Here is a 23,976-nt window from a genome sequence, read left to right as displayed (position 1 = left end):
TATTCTAAAGATGAATTGAGCAGACTTTAGGGTTATGGGATCTACTTTATCTTTTACACAGGGCCCATCAATACACATGAGGCAAAGCTCAAGAGGATGTATGGAACACTATAGTATCAAATATTTTAATTTCATTCAAAGAGAGTTGTGAGTTAGCACATTATTTATCATTCACTCAATGAAGAACATATTAAACACATGCTCACCAAAAAACCTTTCACACAAGAATTCACTCCTAACAAGCATTCTTGCTTTCAAATGGAGAAAAGCAGTTTCTCAACAACTGGAAATTAGAAACACTGGATCTTGAGATCTTTCTGACATCTAGCAGTAGTTCTAGAGCTATCATTTGGTTACCTCATCTCAAACAGTAATAATAAATATACAATAATCCTTTAGTATCCGATTGTTTTATTTCATTTACAAAGTGGTTGTACAGTGCGCACCCGCCCCAACTGCAGGCTGGCCATCCGCAGATTAGAGCATAAGATAAGGATAAGAAGAGCCCACCATACTATGTTTTGTCACAGTAAAACAGTGGGGACGTAGCTGGAAAACTCTTCAGTTAAGCAAGTCAAGCATTATGAGAAAGCATTTTTAGCTGTAATATAGAATCACTCTTACCAACTGGCTCTGAGACATCCATACTAACTGCAACATTTGAACCTAGAAAATCAACACCCAGTAAGTTAAATGTTAACATATTTAGTAATGTTAATGTTTATTTAAAATTAAATAAATAATAAATATTAAATGATATTTAAATAATGTTAATTCAAACGGCTCACTTAAATAAGCTTTTAAGTGAAGTACACTTTTGTCAGAGATTTAACAATTTCCCCAAATCATATTAGCTCCGTTTTAGATTTCCCAAAAAGCATTCATTACCTTCGCAAGATGATGGCTGCTCCTCTTGTGAAGATTCTGCTGATGGCTCTTAAATAAAACATAAGAGATTAATTAAGAGATTAAATGTTGAAATAATTATGAACTCTGATGCAAGTTGAAAAAAAGAATAAGCAATTTATCTAAAGTGTAAAGATCATAAACACGTTTTCTTCACTGCTTGCTCCATCTCCTTGAACCACTATGTATTACAATTATTAGAAGCATACATAGGTTCTATTTCATAAGCAACACTAAATCTAAGCTGAGTATTTTATACTCAGTGGTAGCAAATTTTGAGCTTTCTCACTTTCTTTCTCACTCTTCCTTCAGTATAGTCTTTGTGATGAGAAGCATCCACTTTTGAACCAGCTAGCGGTCACTATTATATTCAAACTTGGGATCTTTGGTTAACCAACAGCTTCATAGCAAGACAGTATCATAAGCTATAGTTTTATATTGGCTTCTGTGAACAATCTGTAATTCCAGGTGGGGTGAACTACAATTCTCAAGAACATGATTCAACCAGCATTGATAATGGTACCAAGTTGGTGAGGGATTGCAACAGCAATAGCAGCTACATTTCTATACCACTTTTCTACATTTCTATACTGATCCACATTTCTATACTGATCTAAGCAGTCTCTAAGCGGTTTACAATGTGTAAACTAATTGCTCCCAACAAGCTGGGTACTCATTTTAGTGACCTCAGAAGGCTGCAAGCCTGAGTCGACCCTGGAGCCCTTGGCTGGTATCAAACTCACAACCTTGTGGCTGTGAGTGAGTGGCTACAGTACCAGCATTTAACCACAGCGACACCAGGATTATTAATTAAGTACTAACCAGAATTCTTAATTAAGATATTACATCAGTTTAAAAAGCATAAGTGAAAACTTCTAATTTGCTCCTGGTGCAAAAGCCCAAAGTCATTGCTGACCTTAGGCTATCGGCAGAATTTTCACAAGAGGAGCAGCCATTCATGTAGTTCTAAATCACAGTTGAGTGTTGCATGCTAAAAGTGCTTGTTCTATCCTTTCCCTCAGTTTTCACTAGGATGTACATACAGCCAGCCACCCATTCCACTTGCACATTTCACTATATGAATCAAGACTCCAAAAGTTGTGATTTTAACCATCTTGGCTAAAACATTATATAAATACTTGCAAAGTAAGTATTAGCACTTCAGGCCTTTGTTGCTAGGACAAATTTTTAAAACTCTTATTCCATAGGAGAGGCTTGTGAAAAAGATATCTGGTGTTTTGTATTCTACTATGTTAAAGTCTGGTCGTACTATGTATGGATATAAGATGGTTTTCACAACCCTAAATGTCACTTTGAAGCATGTACACTTAGCCTTCTGTATCCACTTATTTTTTAATCCATGGATTCAAGTATCCACGGCTGGAAATATATTCAAAAAGATGTAAATTCCAAAAACCAACCTTGATTTTGCCATTTTATATAAGAAATGCTATTTTACTATGCCACTGCATTTAATGAGACTTGAACATCCACAAATTTTGGTATCCACAGAGGGTCCTGGAACCAAAACCCAGCGGATACGAAGGGCCAACTGTACATCATAGGAGATGCTAAATAAATAAAGAACTCTTTCAGTATTTGACATTGTCAAGACTGTATTCCATCCAGAAGAGTAAATAGCAGCCACATGCACGAGCCCCATTATTTTCTATGGGGCTCGAGCATAGGCGGATTTTCCCTTATGCGGGGGGATCTGGAACCGATCCCCCGCATAAGGAGAGGGCCCACTGTACTCCATACCGTCTCTCTCCCTTTCCTCTTCTAAATAATATCTCAGAAGACAGAATCAACTTTTAAGATTGTAATAGATTGGGGAACTGAGCCTAAACTAACTAAATGAATTGTAATAGGTACTAATTGTTTTTTTAAATTTTATATTTACACATTTAAACATTGTACTGTTTTTAAATTGTATTATTTTAAATCTGCTGTTCTTCGCCTTGAGTCTCTATATTGGGAAAAAGGCAGGATATAAGAAAACAACAACAACAACAACATATCAGACCAGCTAACAATAGATGGGTGACACTTGGCTTGACAATAAGTGTGTGAAAAGGATCTAGGGCTCTTAGAAGATCACAGGCTAGCCATGAGTGAGGATGATGTGGCAGCAAAAAAGCTACAACAGAACTATAATGTTCAGATAAAAGGAATTAACAGTAGCATACAATTCTTATTTGGTCAGATCTCCCTTGGAATTATGTATCCAGTTCTCAATGCCACAATGTTAAAAGGTTTTCAACAAGCTAGAACGTGTCCAAAAGAGGACAACCAAAATGGAAAAGGAACTGGAAATCAATGCGTATAAGAAATAGTTGAGGGAGTTGGGTATGTACACCTCAGAGAAAACTGACAGATGATATTGTGACCCTCTATTATTTGGGCTAGCATGTGACCCTACAAAACACTGACACCAGAGTTTAAGTGAACCTCGTTTAGAAGAAAAAATATCCCTAGAATATCATGAACGGATCACTGAGAATTCCCTGTTGTTTATGATATCTGGGCTTTCCATGACTGCTGGTTAGAACGTGACATTTGAGTATTTTTCTAACCCAACCTGTTCTGTATCATGGCCACTGATCTGCCACCTCTGCCCAGAAAGCCTTTTAGAGAAGACAAGCACTTTAGCATTTTGATAGTTAATTTTAAGCTGCTCCTCTGCATAATATGCTGAAAAGATCATAAGACAGACCTATTTCTTAGAAAGATGGTATATGTTATCTGGATAAAATAAAGCAGAAATTGAGTCGATTGTGGATTACATATTAGGCTCAGGAAGTTACCACTGTGGAAATCAGTATGAGTTACTTATGATCCAGCGAAGGGGCCTTCAATTTGGCCCAGAGTCTTTCCTGGGGAACGTTATCAAAAAGTTAATTTACAGCTGACAAAGGCATCATAGTGTGACCCATGAGGCACTGTATATCTCCATCAGATGGTATAGAATTATGTACTAATTGACAACTTTCCAGAACTGTCATCTCTGGAAGCAATATACCTGTAGTCTACATTCCTGAGAAATACCTTTGCTGTCCCATGCTCTGTTCCCTTTTCAGAGCAGAAGCTGAGCCGGTTTCTCCACAAATATACCTGGTTCCACATCATTAGCTACCAGCTCAAACTAAATATTCCAAGAACTTGGCCTACCTCCCAATCTTATTGAATAACTTCTCCAGCTTGTAATAGCTGTTGAGGAGAAATACACAGGATTCTCCAGAGCCAGGAAGATCATAAAACGAAGGATGTGGGATACAACACGTCAAGAACATAAAAGCATGTATTTCGAGCTATCCAGTACATGGGAATTATAAATAGGCTTCAGTTAACAAAGCATGTTGCTTCTGTAACAGAACTTCTGGTAGGCAGGAGTAACATGAAAAGAACTGGGGTATAAAACAAACAAACAAAAACAATTTAACATATTTCAGTTAACTTTTAAAGCTAACAATATGCATATGTGAAATGGAACAATTACTTCAGGTAAGCCTTGCTTAAGTACACAAAAACATATGGAACCTTCTAGAGACCACTTGAAGGCTTCTTCCAAACTGAATCCAGGGATAACTTTGTCTTTCACCAAGTTCTACTTCTCTCATGGTTTCCCTTTTGGTGGCTAAACTTACAAATCTGTGTTTTTTAAAAGACAAAACAAAACACCATATGCTGGCTGTAGTTGGTGAGGTAGGTTTACCTGCCTTACCTTTGCTCTCTCTGTTGCTGTCCATGCATATATAGTAAGGGATTCTGGAGACAGTTGCTGTTTACCTTGCTTGCTATAGAGATGCACACACAGCTACAGTAGCATCTGTTAGAGCAGAATCCTATTCTTTCCCAGCTCGAGCATTACTGCACTGTTTGTAGCAGGCCTGCTGCTGCAACCTACCACTGAAAGTCTTGTGTTTCTCTATGGTGCCTTTCCCATCCTCCCAATATAATGCTGCTAAAAAACCTTCCAGTGGACAGAGGGCAAGGAGGAAAAGCAGTCTGGGTGGGCATAAAAAGACTTTGAGCCCGTACAGACAGGCCAAAATAAAGCTGATTCAAATCACTTTGGAGGTATGCTGTTAAAATGATGCATGCGTCCTAAGAGTCTAGAAGCTGCGCCAAAGCCCACACTCCAGGACTGGAGCACAGCTTTGGCACAGCTCTGGCCTCTTAAGATGTGTGTGTCATTTAAACAGCATACCTCCAAAGTGACTCGAAGCAGCTTTATTTTGGATTGTCTGTACAGGTCCTTCGTAAAAAAGGAGCTTCTTTGTTAAGTGAGGTACGCCTGTACAGTAAAAACATATATGTCCTGACCAATGACCTTTATGGCATAGAGGCCCCCAAAAATGTAGTGCCTTTGCACTTTTAATGCACATTTTAATGTCCTACCATCAACTTACTCAGAGTGAAAATACTCACATATCCCTGATTCCCAACATCTCTGCTGTTGTCAGAGAATCATAGAGTTGGAAGAGACCACAGGGGCCATTATGTCCAACACTCTGTCATGCAGGAATACACAATCAATTAAATGTCAATTAGGCATGGTTGAAACAGCGCACACATGCTTCCCTACTGTCTCAACTGCAAAGACATCTGCTTTTGATACATTGTTTTGTACCTTCAAGTCATTTTTGACTTATGGCAAGCCTATTACAGGGTTTTCTCAGCAGGTTTTATTCAGAGGCTTGCTAGTGCCTTCCTCTGAGGTTGAGATAATGTGATTAGCCCAAGGACACTCTGTAGATTTCCATGGCTCAGCAAAGATTCAAATCCTGCTTTCCAAGAGTACTAGTCCAACACTGAAACCATTACACTGGATCTCTTTTTACATATTACCCCAACTTCATTAACTTTTTCAGGAAGATCTGATAATTTTTATTGTATACTTCTTTTTCAGATTCTAATAATGAAATTATTGTTAAGGTTTTTGTGTTCTGCATCTCCATAGTTCTGTCACAAGTAGTAGGCCCCAGTAGGTTCCTTACTGAATATATATTTTTGCACATTTTACAAGACAGAAATTCTGAGGTGGTTAAGGAGAACATTATGATGTCAAGATCTATTTAATGATGAAATTGAATGGTAATTGTAATGGTTTCTTCTTCATACTAAACAGAAATTAAAAGACCAGATCTCAGAAATGCTTTAGTTGGGTTAATAAAAGATTGGACTAGTGGTTATTAAATTGTGGTCTCCGGAAGTTTTGGAGTTCAATTTGCAGAAGCTGGAGCCAGTGTAGCTAATGATACAAAGTTATGGTAACAGAAGTCCAACATGTTTGGTGAACCAAAAGTTGTCACGAAAGGCGGCATATAATTGATAATAAATAAATAAATAAATAATAAAAGAATTGGACTATATGATCCCTGGGACCCCATCCAATTCTACAATTCCAGGACCAGAACAGAACTGCATATTCATGTGCCTGAAGACAAATAAAGTTGGGTAGAAAGAGAAGAGAAATTCTGCCTGTTTCAAAAGCACTAACACTCATGTCACTGGTTGAGCAGGAACTTCTTGCTGTATTCTGTATTCCACAGAAGCTATGAATACAAGAAAATCCAGATGCTAACTCATGAACAACTGGCGATTCACTTTTAGCTTGGACAGAGGTTTGTTGATGGAGATTGGGGTTATGGTTCTGCCACACCTCCATTCAGTTTGAAGGAGTTCTCCCAGCAATTGTTTTTATCTGTCTATGGATAGCCAATTTAAAGAACCATTGCTCCTGAGTCTTGGAAAACCTATTCCCAAGAGACTTTTGTTGGCTGGTACTTTTCCTGGAATACAGAGGGGAGAGGTCTTCAGTTAAAAAGTTTCAACTAACAGTTCCTGTCCCATATTTGGCAAATGGAATTAAGAAAAAGAAGAACAATGCTGTGTAGGAAGGTAAGATTAAAATACCGTGATGGTTAAGTGAAGTCAAAAATGTCAAAGAAATTGGGAAATTCAATAGGTTCATCTCTGTGTTCAAATGACATCACAAACATGCTACTTTTTAGCAATACACTAATACCACACAGCCAAAGCTCTCTTAAATACTTCTTTTGCAGCAATGAGTGCATGTAAAATTCAAATCACAAATGCAGCTTGCATTCTGTATACATATGTACTGGTGACTGCTGGATATTCTTCTCACATCTAAAAGATCACTCACTAAAGCTACGTGGGAAAATTTTTCCATAACTCTTCATTCTGTCACATGTGCTACTGCTACTAAAAACTCCCTCCCAAAAATATGAACTGTCATGTGTAAACTACCACACCCCAGCATTCTATCAGAGAAGCGGCTTAGCTGTCGGTCTGCTGTCTGACAATGAAGTACACTTCATAAATAGAGTTCATTTTTAGATATTCTTCATTGTCATGTTATCTTTGACTGAATACTCGTATATCAAGTACCATCTTATTGGTTATGAAAAAAAAAAAACATTTTCAAGGTGAAACTATACAAAAATGAGAAATGTCTCATACTGGCCAAATATATCTAGAGGAAAAACTTTCAGGTTACAAAGTAGGCTCATATATTTGCAACCTACAGCTTCATTCTAAATGTTTTAATTTAGCCCTGAGAAATATGAAGCGGCTAGTCTCACATAGACCTGTTTTATACGGGTCAGTGTGCTAGTCTGATTCAGCGTGAAAAAGTAAAAGCAAATCTAAGACTTTTGAGACTACCTAAACCAACACTTTTGTAGACTTCCATCTGAAGAAGTGGGCATGAACCCAAGGAAGCTTATGCTAGAAATTTTTTTTAGGTCTCTAAGTTGCTACAGATTCTTTTGTTTTTATAGACCTGTTTTAGTCATCTAAATACTACAATGGCAACCTAAAATATAAAATAGTAAACTGTTTTCCAGCTAACAAAGGGTACTCTGTTGAAGAGCAACTCTTACTTGCAACTGGCTTTTTTGTTTAGGAAATCTGACTTATTTGGGAATTTCTTTCTTGAAGTCAATGGGATGCACAGTAAGAGTTGCACAGAATTTACTTGTGTGTCGAGTGTCCTATTTCAGATTCTTAAGATCATATGCTTGGTTATGATCACTAGCTGCTCTTGATTTAGCCTGAATTACTGAAGCCTACGTAACAAAATTCTAAACCCACTGCATATTGCCCGTATTATGCAATTTGTCCTTCTTCCTTTCTATAACAGCTTGCGTGGGGCTGGTTTGTTTTCACCCAACTTGAAAAAGCCTAGCCAACTGCAGTGGTGTTGGTGACAACTGAACTAGGGCAAAAAGGGTTCAAATTCTTCTTGGACTCGTCGGGCGGGATACACACCGCCATATAGTACGTATTGTATACGTACTAGGGTTAGGAAGGGGCGGTGCTTCCGCACCCCCCTAACCCTAGTACGTATACAATACGTACAAGATGGCAGCGCCCCTTCCACATGGGCGCCGCCATCTTTACGTACTGGACGCATAGCGTCCAGACGTGTTGCGGTGCCTATGACGTTGCGAATGCGCCAGCGGCGCTTCGCGACGTCATCAGTGCGCTGCAAGAAGAAGCTCCGAAATGGAGCTTCTTTTTTGCTCTGCGCAGGAGCCACGCGGTTTGGCTGCTGCAGCTTCCGCGCGGAGCAAATGGCGCCGGCGGGGAAGCGCCACAAAGCGGCGGTTTGTATCCCGCCATAGAATGACTTTGGATCAATTTCTCAACTTCACAGGATTACTGAGGATAAAACTGAAGGAGACAGCCACATTTAAGAAACAGCAGCACACCTTGTAAATTTTTACAAACTGTTTTCACAGTGGAAAACTCCCCACTTCTTGATTCTACCAGCAATAGGTAAATGACAAATGATGTTTCAGCCAGCTACTGTGTATCAAAACCACTAGAAGGCGATCTGAATCCCCAATCTCCAGCTGCCCCAAGGGACTCATACCTCTATAGTGAGCATTTACAGCCCCAGAAGCACCTACAACACATAAAGCCTCTGTCATGGAATTAAGGAATCCCAAAGTTCTGCTCCACTGCTTCAACTAACTTTCCTCTTCTCTGACCAAATACATGCCAAGAATTTGTGTCTTACAGAACACAGCTCCTGCGCTCTAATGCCAACTTTCTCCCATACTGAATTGGAGTTTATGAGAGTTGTAGCCCAACATATCTGGATGGCACCAGACTGAGGAATGCTTCTTATCACATCAGGCTTGGCTGGTCACAAGATGACTCAACTAGGAAAATTACTAGGCAATCCCGAGGTAGTCACTACTCTGCCTTACAGCAACCTGCCTAATAGGTTTGTTGGGGGTGGATCAAAGAAGAAGAAACAAAGGGCCCAAACAGGCCAAAATAAAGCTGCTTTGGATCACTTTGGAGGTATGCTGTTTAAATGATGCATGCATCCTAAGAGGTTGGAAACCACGCCAAAGCCATGCTCTAATCCTAAGGACTGGAGCGCAGCTTTGGTGCAGTTTCTGGCCATGTGTCATTTAAACAGCATACCTCCAAAGTGACCCGAAGCAGCTTTATTGTGGCCTGTCTGTTTGGGCCCAAAGTTATGTACGACACGACTGGAGGACTTCTATATAAGTTCCAAAAATACTTTCTAAAACCCAAGGACTGTGTTAAAATGAGCAATTTTAGATTAACTAGAAATAAGTAGACTCCTCCATGCTGCAATCCCTCAAACACTTACCTGGGCCTCTTTCTTTTTTTAATGTATAAATTTGTATATTATGTAACAGAATATAAAAGGTGAGGAAATCCTGAAAGCATACCAGATGGTGCAAAATTCTTGAAGAACGTCTTCCGCAGCATAGGACAATAATTACAGTAAGGCTCTAGTTGATTAAACAAAAAGACTGCAAAATACCAGCTGTGGGTAAAGAGTACTTCAGAACAATCAAAGATGCCAGCCACAGATGCTGGCGAAACGTCAGGAATAAACTCTTTTAGAACATGGCCACATAGCCCAAAAACCCCCATAAAAAACTATACAGGATTATGTTGTACAACTCAGTCGGCCCCAAATGTACCTACAGTGGGCCCTTGGTTTCCGCTGGGGTTTGGTTCCAGGACCCCTATGCAAAGTGACCAGACACCTTCCTTTTCCAGGCCACGTCCTACATTTCAACCTTCTATGCAGAAGGAATTTCACAACATCCTCCATTTTTAATATGAATAAGAAGCATGCGTTCTGGTCATCTTGCCCCAAATGGATATCCAAACCAGCGGAGGCTCAAGTCCCATTAAATAAGGCAGTGTAATAAAATAGTGTTCTTTAGACAAAATGGCAAAAATCAAGGTTCCCTTTTTTTGGAATATATCTTTTCAAGCTGTAGATGACTGAATCATTGGAGATGGAATCTATGGAAATGGAGATCCGATTGTATAGAAACATAGGATGCACCTGTGTTGTAGCACTGAGCTTTGGCTGTTGAAGTGTTGTCTAGCTGGATTATTTCAACAATGTAGACGCAGACACGCATAGACACAGATGTACATAAATAGAGCTTCCTGCGTGGCACTTCTCTCTCCCACCCGCCTGGGCCTTCAGCTGCCTCTCAGGAGGAAGCTGAAGGCCTGGATCAGCCAACAAGGAGGAACAGGGGTGCCCCTGTTCCTCCTCTTCCCTGCCCTCCATGTGCCGTCCCTGGCAGGCGCATCATAGGTTTGCCATTAGGGATTTAGGTTCTCCAGCGCAACTCTATGGTCAACTTTAACCAACAGTCGCACTGAAAGAGGTTCCTAGAGAGGACCCTCCGCCAGGCCTTTGTAGCTCCTCCAGTGCAACTCTATGGTCAATATCTGGCAGATGTTGACCACAGAGTTGCACTAGAGAGTCCTAGAGAGGTGTTCTCTCAAGTAAAAACAGTGTTTTTGTTATTTGTGTTTCCCCCACATTCACTGGGGTCTGTGACCCTAACCCCAGCAAACGAGGAAGGATGTGTCTGTGTGTGTTTATACGTGTGTGTCCCTCCATGTTGGCGGATTTGATTAATATGTCCTCTCTAGGAATCTCTAGGTCCTCCAGCGCAACTCTATGGTCAACTTTAACTAAAAGTGGCACCGAAAGACCTAGAGATCCCTAGAGAGAATACTCTACTAGGCCGTTGTAGCCCCTCCAGAGCAACTCTATGGTCAGTGTCTGTCGGTCGTTGACCACAGAGTTGCACTGGAGGACCTAGAGAGTCCTAGAGAGGTGTCTTTCTCTCGGGTAAAAACATGGTGCTTGTGTTATTTGCAGTTTTTCCACATTCACGGGGGTCTTGTGCCCCCAACCCTAGCGAATAAGGCGGGACAAGTGTATAGATACCTATATATGTGTATCTGCATAAGGAAAGATGTGTGTGTATGATGAGGAATGTGTGTATACACTCTCTCTCTCTCATCTATGACCTGAAGGCCTGTCAGACTTGGGCTGGCGTTCCCGGGGCGAGGAGGCCTTCCCTTCCCGAGGCAGGGCCCTCGCTTACCGTGAGCCGGGGGCGTCGGCGTCGTCGTGGCGGCCGAAGGCGTGGTGGAGGGCGGCGGCTGCTGCGCGGGCGGGGGTCCGGGTCCGGGTCCCCTGAGGAAGGCCGGCACGAACTCGGCGGCGTGGACATTGGGCACGAAGGGCTTGGCGTTGACGTTCAGGTGCCGGCTGAACGCCGCGCCCAGCAGCTGCTCCTCGTCCAGCTCCAGCGGGGACGCCATCGGAGCACCCGCCGCCGACGCATCCTCCTCGGCGGAGGGAGCCGCGGAGGCGGCGTCGTTGTTGTCTCCGGCGCCGGGCTCGACCTCCGCTTGGTCCCAACAGTCGGGAGCCGAGTCGCTGCTGCTCCCGCTGCCGTTCGCCTCCATTTTGTTCGCCCTCCCAGAAGCCCCTGCGCCTCGACGAGCCTCCTCCTGAGGGAGAACCGAGGAAGGGCCGGCGGAGCGAGGAGGAGGAGGAGGAGGAAGCGGCGGCGGAGGAAGAAAGGCGCTGGGCACGCAGCCACCCCGACTCAGCACTCCGCCGCCCGGCCGCTCCGCATGTGCGTGCCGACGCAAGTAGGGCCTCCCCGGGCTGCCGTAGTAGGCCTCTTCCGCTCACCGCCGTCCACCATTTTGGTAGTTTTTGGTCCCCTCCTCCGCCCCTGAGGAACCGCAGCTCCCATAGGCTTCCCGGACTACACTTCCCAAGAAGCCTTGCGCCTCTGCGCTGTGGTGACAGGTAACATGGGAAACGCCAGAGGATTCTTCGAGACTTCGTCGAAACGACAACTCCCAGAGGCCTTTGCGGCGAAGGGCTTTTGAGTGGTTAGAATCAAGAATCATAGAATCAGAGACTCGTAGAGTTGGAAGAGACCACTAGGGCCATCCAGTCCAACCCCATTCTGCCATGCAGGAAATCCAAATCAAAGCATCCCTGACAGATGGCCATCCAGCCTCTGTTTAAAGACCTCCAAGGAAGGAGACTCTATCACCTTCCAAGGAAGTGCATTCCACTGTCGAACAGCCCTTACTGTCAGGAAGTTCCTCCTAATGTTCAGGTGGAATCTCTTTTCCTGTAGCTTGCATCCATTGTTCCGGGTCCTGTTCTCTGGAGCAGCAGAAAACAAGCTTGTTCCCTCCTCAATATGACATCCCTTCAAATATTTAAACAGGGCTCTCATATCACCTCTTAACCTTCTTTTCTCCAGGCTAAACATCCCCAGCTCCCTGAGTCGTTCCTCATAGGGCATGGTTTCCAGACTCTTCACCATTTTTGTCGCCCTCCTTTGGTTGGAGCAGAAGCATTAGCGCCGGCTCTTTTCAAAGCAGAAGCCACACTCTCAGCCTCAGAGGAGTGACTAGGCCTCAAACAATGCAGCTCGACGCCACTTCTGACTCCCGTGTCTTAATGCCACGTGGAATTCTGAGATTTGTAGTTTGTTCGGTGTATGTGGCACCACAGCTGAGAACAAAGGCTAAACTACAAATCCCAGAATCCCATAGCATGGAAACATGGCGGCAGTCAAAGTGGTGTCAAACTGCTTTGTGGCATTACCCCCTCAGTCTGGCTGCATCTGCAACTGCTGGCATGACACAGCCTGACACCACTTTCAACTGTGGTGGCTCAATGCTGTGGCATTTTGGGAACTATAGTTTGTTGTGGCAAACAAGGGCTGCATCCACACTGGAGAGATAACCCGGTTTGGCACCGCTTTAACACTTTTTCTGGCTCAAAGCTATGGAATTCTGGGAGTTGGAGTGTGTTGTGGGGCCCAGAGCGGAGCCCCACAATGGGACTTCAGCATCCATGGACTTTGTGACCCAAGGGAGATCCTGAAACCAAAACCAATGGATAACAAGGGCCCACTGTAGCTCAATTTATATATGCTACCAATATTGCATTTCACAGCATGGAAAACCCACAGTTTGTCCAGCTAATGCAGCGCCGCAATCCTGGTTATAATGACCCCAAATACAAATGAAATCGTAGGTTCTTTCCTGGACACTGTTTACATGGGAGAATGAACCTAGTGCTCTTCGCTATTAAAAATAAAATGTGAAGTCGAAGGCTTTCATGGCCGGCATCCATAGTTTTGTGTGGGCTTTTTGGGCTATGTGGCTATCTTCTACTAGAACATGGCCACATAGCCCGAAAAACCCACACAAAACTAACACTAAACTTGTTTGTGCAGGGATTGGTGGATGGTCAGATGGCCATAATGAACTAACAGTGTGCATAACAGTAACAGTTGCAACAGGTGATATACTGTTTGGTAGATACTGTGGACACATCAGGTTAGCTACCATCAGAATGCCAGGCATCAATAAATGTGAAGAGGTATTTTGTGTGTTCAGTTGTGACAGATAATGTAGCTAAACGTTCATCTTGGGGGTGGTAGTTTGGGGAGGCACCAGAGCTCTCTGACAGAACAGGCTGAATATCATGTGAAACTACAAATCCCAGACTTCTGTAGGATAGAGCCATGGCTGTTAAAGTGGCATCAAACGGCTTTAAGTCTGCAGTGTGGATAACCTTATAATACCAGCCCCAGATGCTGGCAAAACATCAGGAAGAAACTCTTCTAGAACATGGCCACATGGCCCAAAAAACCCAACAAAAAAACTATGGATGCCGGCCATGAAAGTCTTCGACTTCAAGTTCTGGCCTGCTTCCATGCTCCGTCACCTGTTCAGTGTGTTGCCTGACTGTATCACACATTTCACAGTGAAGTGTGATGACAAGTACAGGAATGAAGCCACCAGAAATTTAAACTCATTAGCTCAGCAACACAAGCTGACTTCCAGGGCTGCTCTTGCAGTTGGCTCTTCTTTCTATACACAGATCTTTTCGCTGATTAAGTGCTGGCCATCTGCCTAAAGCAATTTTGTTGCTCTTGTTTACCGTGAGCAGCTTCACTTGTGCTCAGTTGAACATGCAGAATCTGAAGTTGCACTCTCAAGTATTTGGCTCCTAATTAACAATACTAGCAACAAAAATACAGCTGAAGTTGGAGTTACCAGAATTGGAATTTTGTGTCAAAAGAACTCTCTGTTAAATTCTGTTCTATTCTTCCAAATGTCTTGGTTTAACATATGCTTGAAGCCGCGCATGACGCGCCCAGGTATGATGCTGGCACACTGTACCCGTATTTCAGAATTCCACATAAAAGGAATTCAATGCTGTGGAATTCTGGGGAATGGTAGTCTTGGGAGGCAGTTTGCCTTCTCTGAATTCCCAGGATTCCCTAGCATTGAGCAAGGGCAGTTAAAGTGGTGTCAAACTGGCTTATTTCTGCAGTGTGGATGAAGCCAAAAGAGAATCTACCATTGTGGGGCAGCACAGAAAGGAAGACTGTATCCATACTGTAGAAATAATCCAACTTTGACTGCCATGGCTCAATGCTAGGGAATCCTGGGAACTGTAGTTGGTTTTTGGCACCCCAGCTCTCTGACAGAGAAGGCTAAATATATCAAAGAATGCTAAAGTTGGAAGAGACCGCAAGGGCCATCCAGTCCAACCTCATTCTGCCATGCAGGAACTCTCAATCAATGCATCCCCAGGAGATGGCCATCCAGCCTCTGTTTAAAGACCTCCAAGGAAGGAGACTCCACCACTCTCCATCTCATAAAACTACATATCCCAGAATTCCATAGCATTGAACCAGGGCAGTTAAAAGTGGAGTTGTTATAGAGCTGGAAGAGACCCAAATTCCATAGCACTGGTCTAAAACAGGTGGAAGAGATAATCCAGTTTGAGGCCGCTTCTCATACTAGAGAATCCTGGGAATTGTAGTTTATTGTGTCACCAGAGTCCTTTGACGGAGAAGACTAAATGTCTCACAAAACTAGTTCTCAGAATCCCTTAGCACTGAGCCAGGGGAGTTAAAGCGGTGTCAAATTGGATCATTTCCACAGTTTGGAGGCAGCCTGAGAAGTCGGGTTCAGGGAAGCGTGGGAGAAGCGAAAGGAAGCACGGGGTGGAAAGTGGCCCCCAGCTTCCCTTGCAGAGGCTTCTGGGCAGTGTTGCCAACAAGCTTCAAAGATATTCCCTGGAATTCCCCAATACACCCATCCCTCCATATTCGCTAGGGTTAGGGACATAAGACCCTTGTGAATATGGAAAAACCGCAAATAACAGAAACGCCGTGCTTTTATCTGAGATGACACCTCTCTAGGAATATCTAGGTGCTCCAGGGCAACTCTGTGGTCAGACACTGACCATAGAGTTGCACTGGAGGAGCTACAAAGGCCTAGTAGAGTGGTCTCTCTAGGAATCTCTAGGTCTTTCGGTGTGGCTTTTAGTTAAAGTTGACCATAGAGCTGCAATGAAGGAGCTACAAAAGCCTAGTGGAGTGTCCTCTCTAGGAATCTCTAGGTCCTCCAGGGCAACTCTGTGGTCAGACACTGACGATAGAGTTGTAGTGGATGAGCTACAAAGGCCTAGTGGCGTGTCCTCTCTAGGAATCTCTAGGTCTTTTGGTGCGACTTTTAGTTAATGTTGGCCATAGAGTTGTGCTGGAGGACCTAGAGATTCCTAGAGAGAACATATTAATCAAATCCCTGAATAATCAAATCCACAAATATCAAAGCCGTAAATATGGATGAATGAGTGTAATTATTATTATTATTATTATTATTATTATTATTATTATTATTCAGGAAGAAATTACCTTGAAATTGGGCAACACTGCTTCCGGGTTGCGGATTCTTTACTTCCGGGGCGGAGGAACACTTCCGAGGAAACACAGTGTACTCTTAGAGCCCTTTTTGTGTGTGTTTCGGGGGTGGGCATCTGGAAGAAGAAGAAGTAGGAGGCGGAGGCGGAGGCCTGGGCTCCTGGGAGGGAGAGCGGGGCGCCATGAGCGGTGAGTGGCTCCCGGGGGCAGCTTCCCCCGGCAAAGGCAGTCCCCTCCGAGGCTCTCTTCCCCAGGAACCCTCTCCCTGAATGACAGCTTCGGCTGCGCTTCTTGGCCCTAGGGCTGGGGGGCTTTCAGGGCTAGGCTGCTTTGCACAAAGGCTTCCTCTTGCTGCTGCTGCTGCTGAACCAAAGATTCATAGAGCTGGAAGAGACCCCAAGATTAAGGGCCCTGATCCAGTCCAAGCCCCTTCTTCGTCTTCTTCTGCCATGCAGGAACTCTCCATCAAAGCATCCCATTGACAGAGGGCCATCCAGCCTCTGTTTAAAGACCTCCAAGGAAGGAGACTCCACTACACTCCGAGGAAACATGTTCCACTGTCAAACAGCCCTTACTGTCAGGAAGTTCCTCCTAACGTTGAGCTGGAATCTCTTCCTGGAGCTTGCATCCATTGCTCCATTGGGTTCTAGTCTCTGGAGCAGCAGAAAACAAGCTTGCTTCCTCCTTAATATGACATCCCTTCAAATACTTAAACAGGGCTCTCATATCACCTCTTCACCTTCTCTTCTCCAGGCTAAACATACCCAGCTCCCTAAAGCATTCCTCATAGGGCTTCATGGTTTCCAGGCCCTTCACCATCTGCAGATTTGGGCCTCTGTAGACAAGGATACTAGGAACTCTCTTAGTCGTAGGGTCGCCATATGTCAAAATCAACTTGACAGCAGTTAACAACAACAAGGTTGGGATGTTAGCTGTGAACTAGTGAGGGTTGGTTTCTAACCCCCTGCGACCCCACTTCGACTTGGACTTGGACTTCCTAGGTCCAATGTCTCAGCCCAATCTGCCTCGCAGGCTTGTAATGAGGTGGGTACAGAGAACAGTGTAGGTTGCTCTGAGTTCTTTGAAAGGCGAGTGGGATAAACGTACCAAACGCAGACAATGTACAATAGTAAAACTGTCATGGATGGGAATCACAAATGTCCTTTGGTTGTGTTGTAGATTTCTTTTCCTTAGAGAGACCCAGGAGTCATGATCGAAAAGGAAACATAGGCCTGTTACAGACAGCCAAAATAAAGCTGCTTCAAGTCACTTTGGAGGTATGCTGTTTAAATGATACATGCTTCCCAGGAGTCCAGAAGCCGAACCAAAGCAGCTTTGGTGCAGCTTCCAGACTCTTAGGTCACATACATCATTGAAACACCATACCATCAAAGTGACTCGAAGCAGCTTTATTTTGGCTGTCTGTATAGGGCCATCGTTTATTTAGCTGCAACGGTGTTCCCAGAGGAAATTCATATTCCAAATTCTGGGACCTTGGTTCCAAAGCGAACCAAGCTTTTATAGTACTTTGAACAAAGAAAACTACAAATCACATTTTCATTGGTTACATTGAATTAAACATTTCCAACCCTGTATATTCATTGGATGTTCAAATGTGACACCTAACATACGTCTCTATCCCTCATGGGTTACCCATCAATCAGTCTTTCATCTATATGTTTTGTTTCACTTTCCTCAAACTGTCTATGCAGTACTTCCTTTTATTTGGGTTAGAATCTTAAGTTAGGAGCCGTTTCCAAATTGTTTACATTCCAAAACAGGAAATGTGACATGACCTGGATTCAATCATCCTGGCAACCTTTGCTCTTAGTACTATAATTTTTCAACTCCTGAACAAGTGAAATTCTTTGGCATAATTTTCCTTTGTTTCATGCTATGAATCCTTTGTCACATGCCCCTAAATTTTACTGTCAACTTATACATGGGTCATATCAAAATGCAAAATGTACCCCATCAAAAAGGGGCATATGCATGTACAAGCTGCACATTTGTGTGTTCATGTTAATAACAGGATGCCATCTCATATGTTGTCATTTGTGCTTCCTTCAATTGTAGGTCTGCAGAACAATGTTGCCAGAAGACAATTTCTGCTGGAAAGATTATTGGATGCAGTTAAACAGGTAACATGTTGAAGAGACAAAAATATGAGTATGGCTGCATATAAGAAATTTCATATAAAAATAATTGGAGGTCTGTTTAGGAGCTATGTATTTATGTGTATGTTTGTGTCTTGCCCCGTGCATGTGTGTGTGTTTTTTGTTTGCAATGCAGTTGTGGTTGATCTTTGTCCCCATACATCACTAGGCTGAGGTTTGGTAAGCAGGAATTTAGAATTTAGGTTTTACGTCTGTAGATGGTTAGGTAAACCTTTGGCCTGGTTTTTGTTTGAGCAGGACAAGGAGTACCAAGGGCAAGTAAACTGATAGGGCTCCATGAATCTGTTAGGTTGCTACTAGTGACAGCCACTTTATTGAGTTACATATGAATGCAGAAGGATCAAAACCCAGGAATAATTTGTGCACAAGAAGTAGGAGACCATCCCTTTTGCTTGCCCAAGTCATTTTGGGCAGAGAAAAGTTTAATTGTACTAGTCATGCATGGGGGACATATAGTCTTTAGATGTTACTAGATTGCAATTCCTACCATTCCTCACTGTTAGCTGTGATTTTCAGGGCAATGGAAGGCACAGTACATCAACTTCTGTGGGGCACATGATCCCAGCCTCATTTCTAACCACTGCCCACTCCCCAAATGCCCTAAATTCTGTGTCTAATCCAACGGCAAGTAAAGAAGGCTTGGTGAGGAGAAGTAGTATCAATCAGAAATGGCTGGCTGATAGGCCTAGCCACCACATGTTGGGCACTTGTAAATCAGATAGTTTAAATTAATGTTAATTGATGCACAGGGCTGGAAGGGACCGGAAGAAAGGGCCATCTGTTCACCCAACTGTCATACAACTAAAGCACTCCTGAGAGATGACCATCCAACCTCTGTTTAAAGACCTCAAAAAATGAAGAGTCCACCACCATCTGTTGCACTCTATTCTACTGTCAAACAGCAGTAAAGAAGTTCTTCCCAATGTTTAGGTGTAATATCTTTTCTTGTAAATTGAATTGATTGATTTGTGTTGCAGTTTATCGAGTTGCAGAAAGCTTTTGGTTGTAATCTTTAATGTTTTACAATTTTTTAAACACTTGGATTAAATATTTTATTTTCGTGTTGACCATTGAGATACTAAATGCCTTTAGATTGCTCTGTCACTGTTAATGTGTTAGGAGATGCAGTGAATCTTGTCCTCATCATTAGGGAAGTACACCAGTGGTCCTCTCCCAAGAACAATGCTGTCTTTATTTTGGTGTCAGGGTAATGCTTATCTTTTTACCCAGGCAATTTGAGGTGTTTAGCTTCTGGTGGTATAATAAATTTTTGCTGCTGACTTTTTCTGTTTTTGACAGATTAGACATGTTAAATTTTCAGAATTCATGAAACTATAGGGAGAAAATGACTGGTTTCTTTCTGAGTTCTCTTTTAGAGAAAAATTGAAATCTTTAGAAAAAGTGGAAAAATGCAATATTAATTCCCTTTATGTCACTTTAGGAACATAAAATGCCTTATATTTACATTTTGTTTGATGTTAAAATTATCATGGTTGATATAGTAAGAGCATACTTTATTCAGAACATAAATACAACTTTAATTTACAATTAATTTATTTCCACTAGTTCTCCATATTGTCAAACAGATATAACGCACTGATTATCATAAAAAGAACAAACAAAACAAGACTAAGAATTGTAATCATCTGGTACTTTACATTGTTTTTTGTTGTGTGCTTTCAAATTATTTTGATTTATGGTGACCCTATCATGGGATTTTTTTTGGGCCAAGATTTCTTCAGAGGAAGTTTGTCTTCATTTGAGGCTGACAGAGTGTGACTTGTGCAAGGTTATCCTGTAGGTTTCCATGGCTGAGTGGGGATTCAAACCCTGGTCTCCAGACTTGTATACAATATGCAAACTACTGCACCATGCTGACTCGTGATACATAGTCGTTCATAAAAATGTTGCTATTAGGTTTTAGGAATGAATTTCTGTCAGTGAATATGTGAACGCCTTCTCTTAAACATTTTATTCATCATTCTGAAAGAAAATATTTCATAATACATTTTTTTCAATCTTTCTGAGAAAAAATGTCTGCAGAAAAAAAGAGAAAATTGGCTTTTTTATTGTTTCCTTTGGGTTTTTTTTTTTGGCAGTTTAGTGCATGCTTGTTCCTTATAGTTTGTTTTATTGTTTTAAAATTGCTGTTATTTGCCTTGGAATTATAGTGAAAAGAAAGATATGAATAGAATTTAACAATATGATTTTTTTTTTCAGTGCCAGATCAGATTCGGAGGAAGAAAAGAGATTGCGTCTGATTCAGACAGTAGGTAAGTCTGAAGTGGTATTGAATGAGAACTTATTTTTAAAAATGAACTGTGCGGTCAGATGGTCCAAAGCGTCATTTTACCTGACAGCTTTGTTTGATGTGATGTGTACAGGGGAGGAGGTGATTTTTTTCATGTTATGTATGTGGTGTTTACAAGGATGATTCTGTAACTACTTTTTGTTGGAGGTGCTGGGAATTGAACCTAGGCCTGTCTGCAAGCAAAACATGTGCTCTACAACTGAGCTGTAATCTCTGATAAAATAATTTGAAGTGTATATCAGGTTCTTATATGTGGTCTTTCATGGTACGAGGAGGTATCATAAAGTTTTAATTTGACGGAAAGTTTGTTTTGATTTGTAGTTGTTCACTTTTCTCTATGTAGCCACCATCCAGATTTACATATTTTGCCCCAGCGTTTCTTGAATCTCCAAATACCATTATGGGAGAAGTCTGCAGATTGCGCCTTAAACCACTCTTCCACTTCATGAATGACATCATTTGTGTTGTCAAATCGACGACCCCACAATGGATTTTTTATTTCTGGGAACAAGAAAAAGTCACTTGGTGTGAGTTCAGGAGAATAAGGCGGATGCTGCAAAATCTCAAAGACACATGTCTTTGCTTTGTTAACCGCAAGTTGAGATGAGTGAGCTGGTGCATTGTCAGCTAGGAGACAAATGCATCTGGAGAGCATACCGCGGCGTTTCTTTTTTAAAGCATCTCGCAACTTGTCCAGAAGATTGCTGTAATATGTGTCAGTGATATTTTGTCCTTTTGCAAGGTAATCTGTGAGAATGACTCCATGACAGTCCCCAAAAAACTGAGAGCATGACCTTCCCTGATGACTTCTGCACCTTTGCCTTTTTGGGGGGAGGGGAATCGCCATGCTTCCACTCGATGCTCATAGTTTTAATCTCTGGATCATACTAATAGAGCCAAGATTCATCCATGGTTACCAGATGAGCAGAAAAATCCTCTTCATCCTGTTCCACCGGTGTCAACATCTATCTTGAAAGGTCACATCATGTTTGTTTCTGGAAAGGGGTTAGCAAAAGTGGAACACAGCGTGCAGACACTTTAGACATGTGCTGTTTGTCATGAATAATTTCCCACACACTACCATAACTGAGACCAGTTTCATTCATGATCATTTGGATGGTTGCATGTCTGTCTTCCAGGATTAAACATTCTACTTCCTTCACTGTTGCCGCATAGTCCGTCAGTGATGGTCTTCCAGGTCTTGGCTCGGCTGTGAGGGACATGTGACCAGTTTGGAAATTCCTTTTCTACCTCACTATAGTGTCATAAGATGGACAATCCTTTCCATAAACTACCATCATCTCATCATGAATTTACCGGGCACTATTACCCTTCCAATGCAGGAGCTTAATCATTCTGCAAGCCTCAAGCCTCTCCATCTTACACTTTAGTTTCTTCTGGCACAACCTGTCAGAAAAATAAAGGACACAATGAGCTGATTTTCTCAACATCTTGCACTTAGGGGATCAATGATGACACTTGACAAAATTTCATCAATATACCATAATTACTTCTTGGTAAAAGTTATTACTTTACGATACCCCCTTGTAGTTTAAAGCTTCCTTGGTTATTACTATTACTGTTGTGTGTGTGTGTCTGCAAGTTGCCTGTTGACTTACAGCAACTTCCTAAATTTCATAGGATTTTTGTGGAATGTCAAGGGGTTAAATGCAGCTCAGGAACAGGAAAAAGTTATTTGGAGAAATTGAAGTACAATGTACTATGACTCCAAGGAACACATATTAGGAGAAAAGGTTCAAAATTCTTAAGAAGTCAAAGACAGAGCAAGAATTTATCTCTTCTTGTGATAAAAGTTAAAAAAGAGTGGTGTTACATGTGAACAAAAGGTTTTTGATAAAGGAATTATTCAGTGATCCAAATGGATTATTTGTAATAATAATAATAATAATAATAATAATAGATTTATTTATAGCCCGCCCAATCACTAGGAATCCAGGCGGGTTACAACAGTAAAAATGCATTAGAAATACAATAAAATACTAATTGATCCCTTCCCAACCCCCTCCCCAATATTAAAACTACAATTAAACAAATATTTGTAGGTATGGAACTATAGATTAGCAGAACCAAAAGTCACTGATAGTAGGAATATTCACATCATGGGAGAGCAAGATAGATTTTTATCAAAACCTAATGAACAAATTATTAGGATACAGTTATGAAAACACAATCATAATGGGTGACTGGAATGGGAGTGATAAACCCAGAAATTGACAGAAAACCAGAAAAAAAGCCTGGACTTTTTTTGATACCTAACCTTCTAGTCACTTTGCCAACCTGAGGAATGTGGAGAGTGAGCCAAGCTACCCACAAAACCTCAGCGTGCTCTTATGTAATGCCAGGTCTGTTAAAAATAAATCACACATTACCTCAAGAATCAGGAGGCTACTTGGCATGTTTCACAGAAACCTGGTTGGGAGATGATATTGGCTCAATATGGGCTCAGGCTTTCTCAGCTGGATACTGTGTTAGCAAGCAAGTGAGGGAAAGTGGCAGGGTGGGTGGGATAGCTGTGCTCTATACCATCTTAACCTGACCAGATTACCTATTAGAGAGCTGAGCCACATTAAGCGTGTATACCTGCTTCTGAAAACCAGGGATGGATTAGGGATTCTCTTAGTGTATCTTCCACCCTTCTGCCTACCAGATTGCCTGGCAGACCTCACAGAACTGGTCTCTGAGTTGTCCAGAGTTTTGCTTCTGGGTGACTTCAACATACCATTGGAGGCTAGTTTGTCAGGCGCAGCTCAGATGTTCATGATAACTGTGACAAAAGTGGCACTGTCCCAATTGTTTTCAGAACCTACACATTCAGTAGGTCATACCTTTAATGCAGTTTTTAGCTTGGAACATATGGACCTATGGATGGAGGTGATTAATATGTTCAAGTTGTCAGGGACAGATAATTGTCTGGTCCGGGCTAGTATCACAGCTACAACCTGTCCCTGCAAAGTGGAGGACCTACTAAAATGGTCCACTCTTGAAGGCTAATGGATCTTTTAAGATTGTAGGAGAATGTAGAGGTTTTATGGCTCATACCACCAATAATTCTGCTAAAGCCTTGGTCAGTAAGTGGAATGAAAATTTAAGTAGGGCTATTTACATAGTTGTTCCCGAACAACCTCTCCAACCTGTTATTAATAAAGTTTAATACTGTATACAGAGACTCTCAGGGAATTGAAATGGGAAAGATGATGACTAGAGCGCAGATGGCAGAAAACTCTTTTATGTGACAAGACATATATAGGAAACATCTTTGTTCCTATAGGATTGCAGTACATGCAGCGGTGAAAGTTTTCTTCTCTTCATATGTTGCGTCTGTGAATTCACAACCAGATGAGCTATTCAGGGTGATGAGAGGTCTAACTTAGGTACCCTCCCTGTTGAACGCAATCTTAGAACCTTCTGTAGCTCACTGTAATGCTTTTAAATCGAATGGTTAGGGCTGCAGGAGGGGATAAGT

General features: G+C 42.1%; 2 protein-coding genes across 9 annotated transcripts in view; one reads left to right on the top strand and one right to left on the bottom strand.

The window, feature by feature from the left end:
- The window catches only part of LOC149306265 (eukaryotic peptide chain release factor GTP-binding subunit ERF3A), a 34,351-nt gene extending 18,334 nt beyond the window's left edge, over nt 1–16,017 (bottom strand). Inside the window, exons 1-3 of one of the 3 annotated variants that reach the window (XM_089540517.1) lie at nt 15,999–16,017; nt 889–936; nt 625–666 (exon numbers count right to left, since the gene is read on the bottom strand). In XM_089540517.1, the coding sequence (XP_089396643.1) occupies nt 625–646 (22 nt within the window). In that variant the 5' untranslated portion in view covers nt 647–666; nt 889–936; nt 15,999–16,017. Of the gene's footprint in view, nt 1–624; nt 667–888; nt 937–11,348; nt 11,894–15,998 lie in introns of those variants that run through there. The other 2 variants (XM_089540516.1, XM_089540515.1) reach the window with 2 other exon arrangements.
- Nucleotides 16,018–16,055: 38 nt separating this feature from the next.
- LOC149306264 (sorting nexin-29-like) overlaps nt 16,056–23,976 on the top strand; it is a 152,861-nt gene continuing 144,940 nt past the window's right edge. For all 6 annotated transcript variants that reach the window (XR_016282501.1, XM_089540509.1, XM_089540511.1 and 3 more), the window contains exons 1-3: nt 16,056–16,193; nt 18,081–18,145; nt 20,402–20,454. Coding sequence is in view for 5 of the 6 variants with exons in the window: in XM_089540509.1 (XP_089396635.1) it covers nt 16,187–16,193; nt 18,081–18,145; nt 20,402–20,454 (125 nt within the window). In the remaining variant the exon portion in view is untranslated. The remainder of the gene's footprint in view (nt 16,194–18,080; nt 18,146–20,401; nt 20,455–23,976) is intronic.

The sequence above is a fragment of the Sceloporus occidentalis genome, unplaced genomic scaffold, assembly GCF_023333645.1.
Source record: "Sceloporus occidentalis isolate IW3139 unplaced genomic scaffold, rSceOcc1.0.p SCAF_10, whole genome shotgun sequence".
Classification (NCBI taxonomy): domain Eukaryota; kingdom Metazoa; phylum Chordata; class Lepidosauria; order Squamata; family Phrynosomatidae; genus Sceloporus; species Sceloporus occidentalis.
This window is presented reverse-complemented; position numbering and strand designations above follow the sequence as displayed.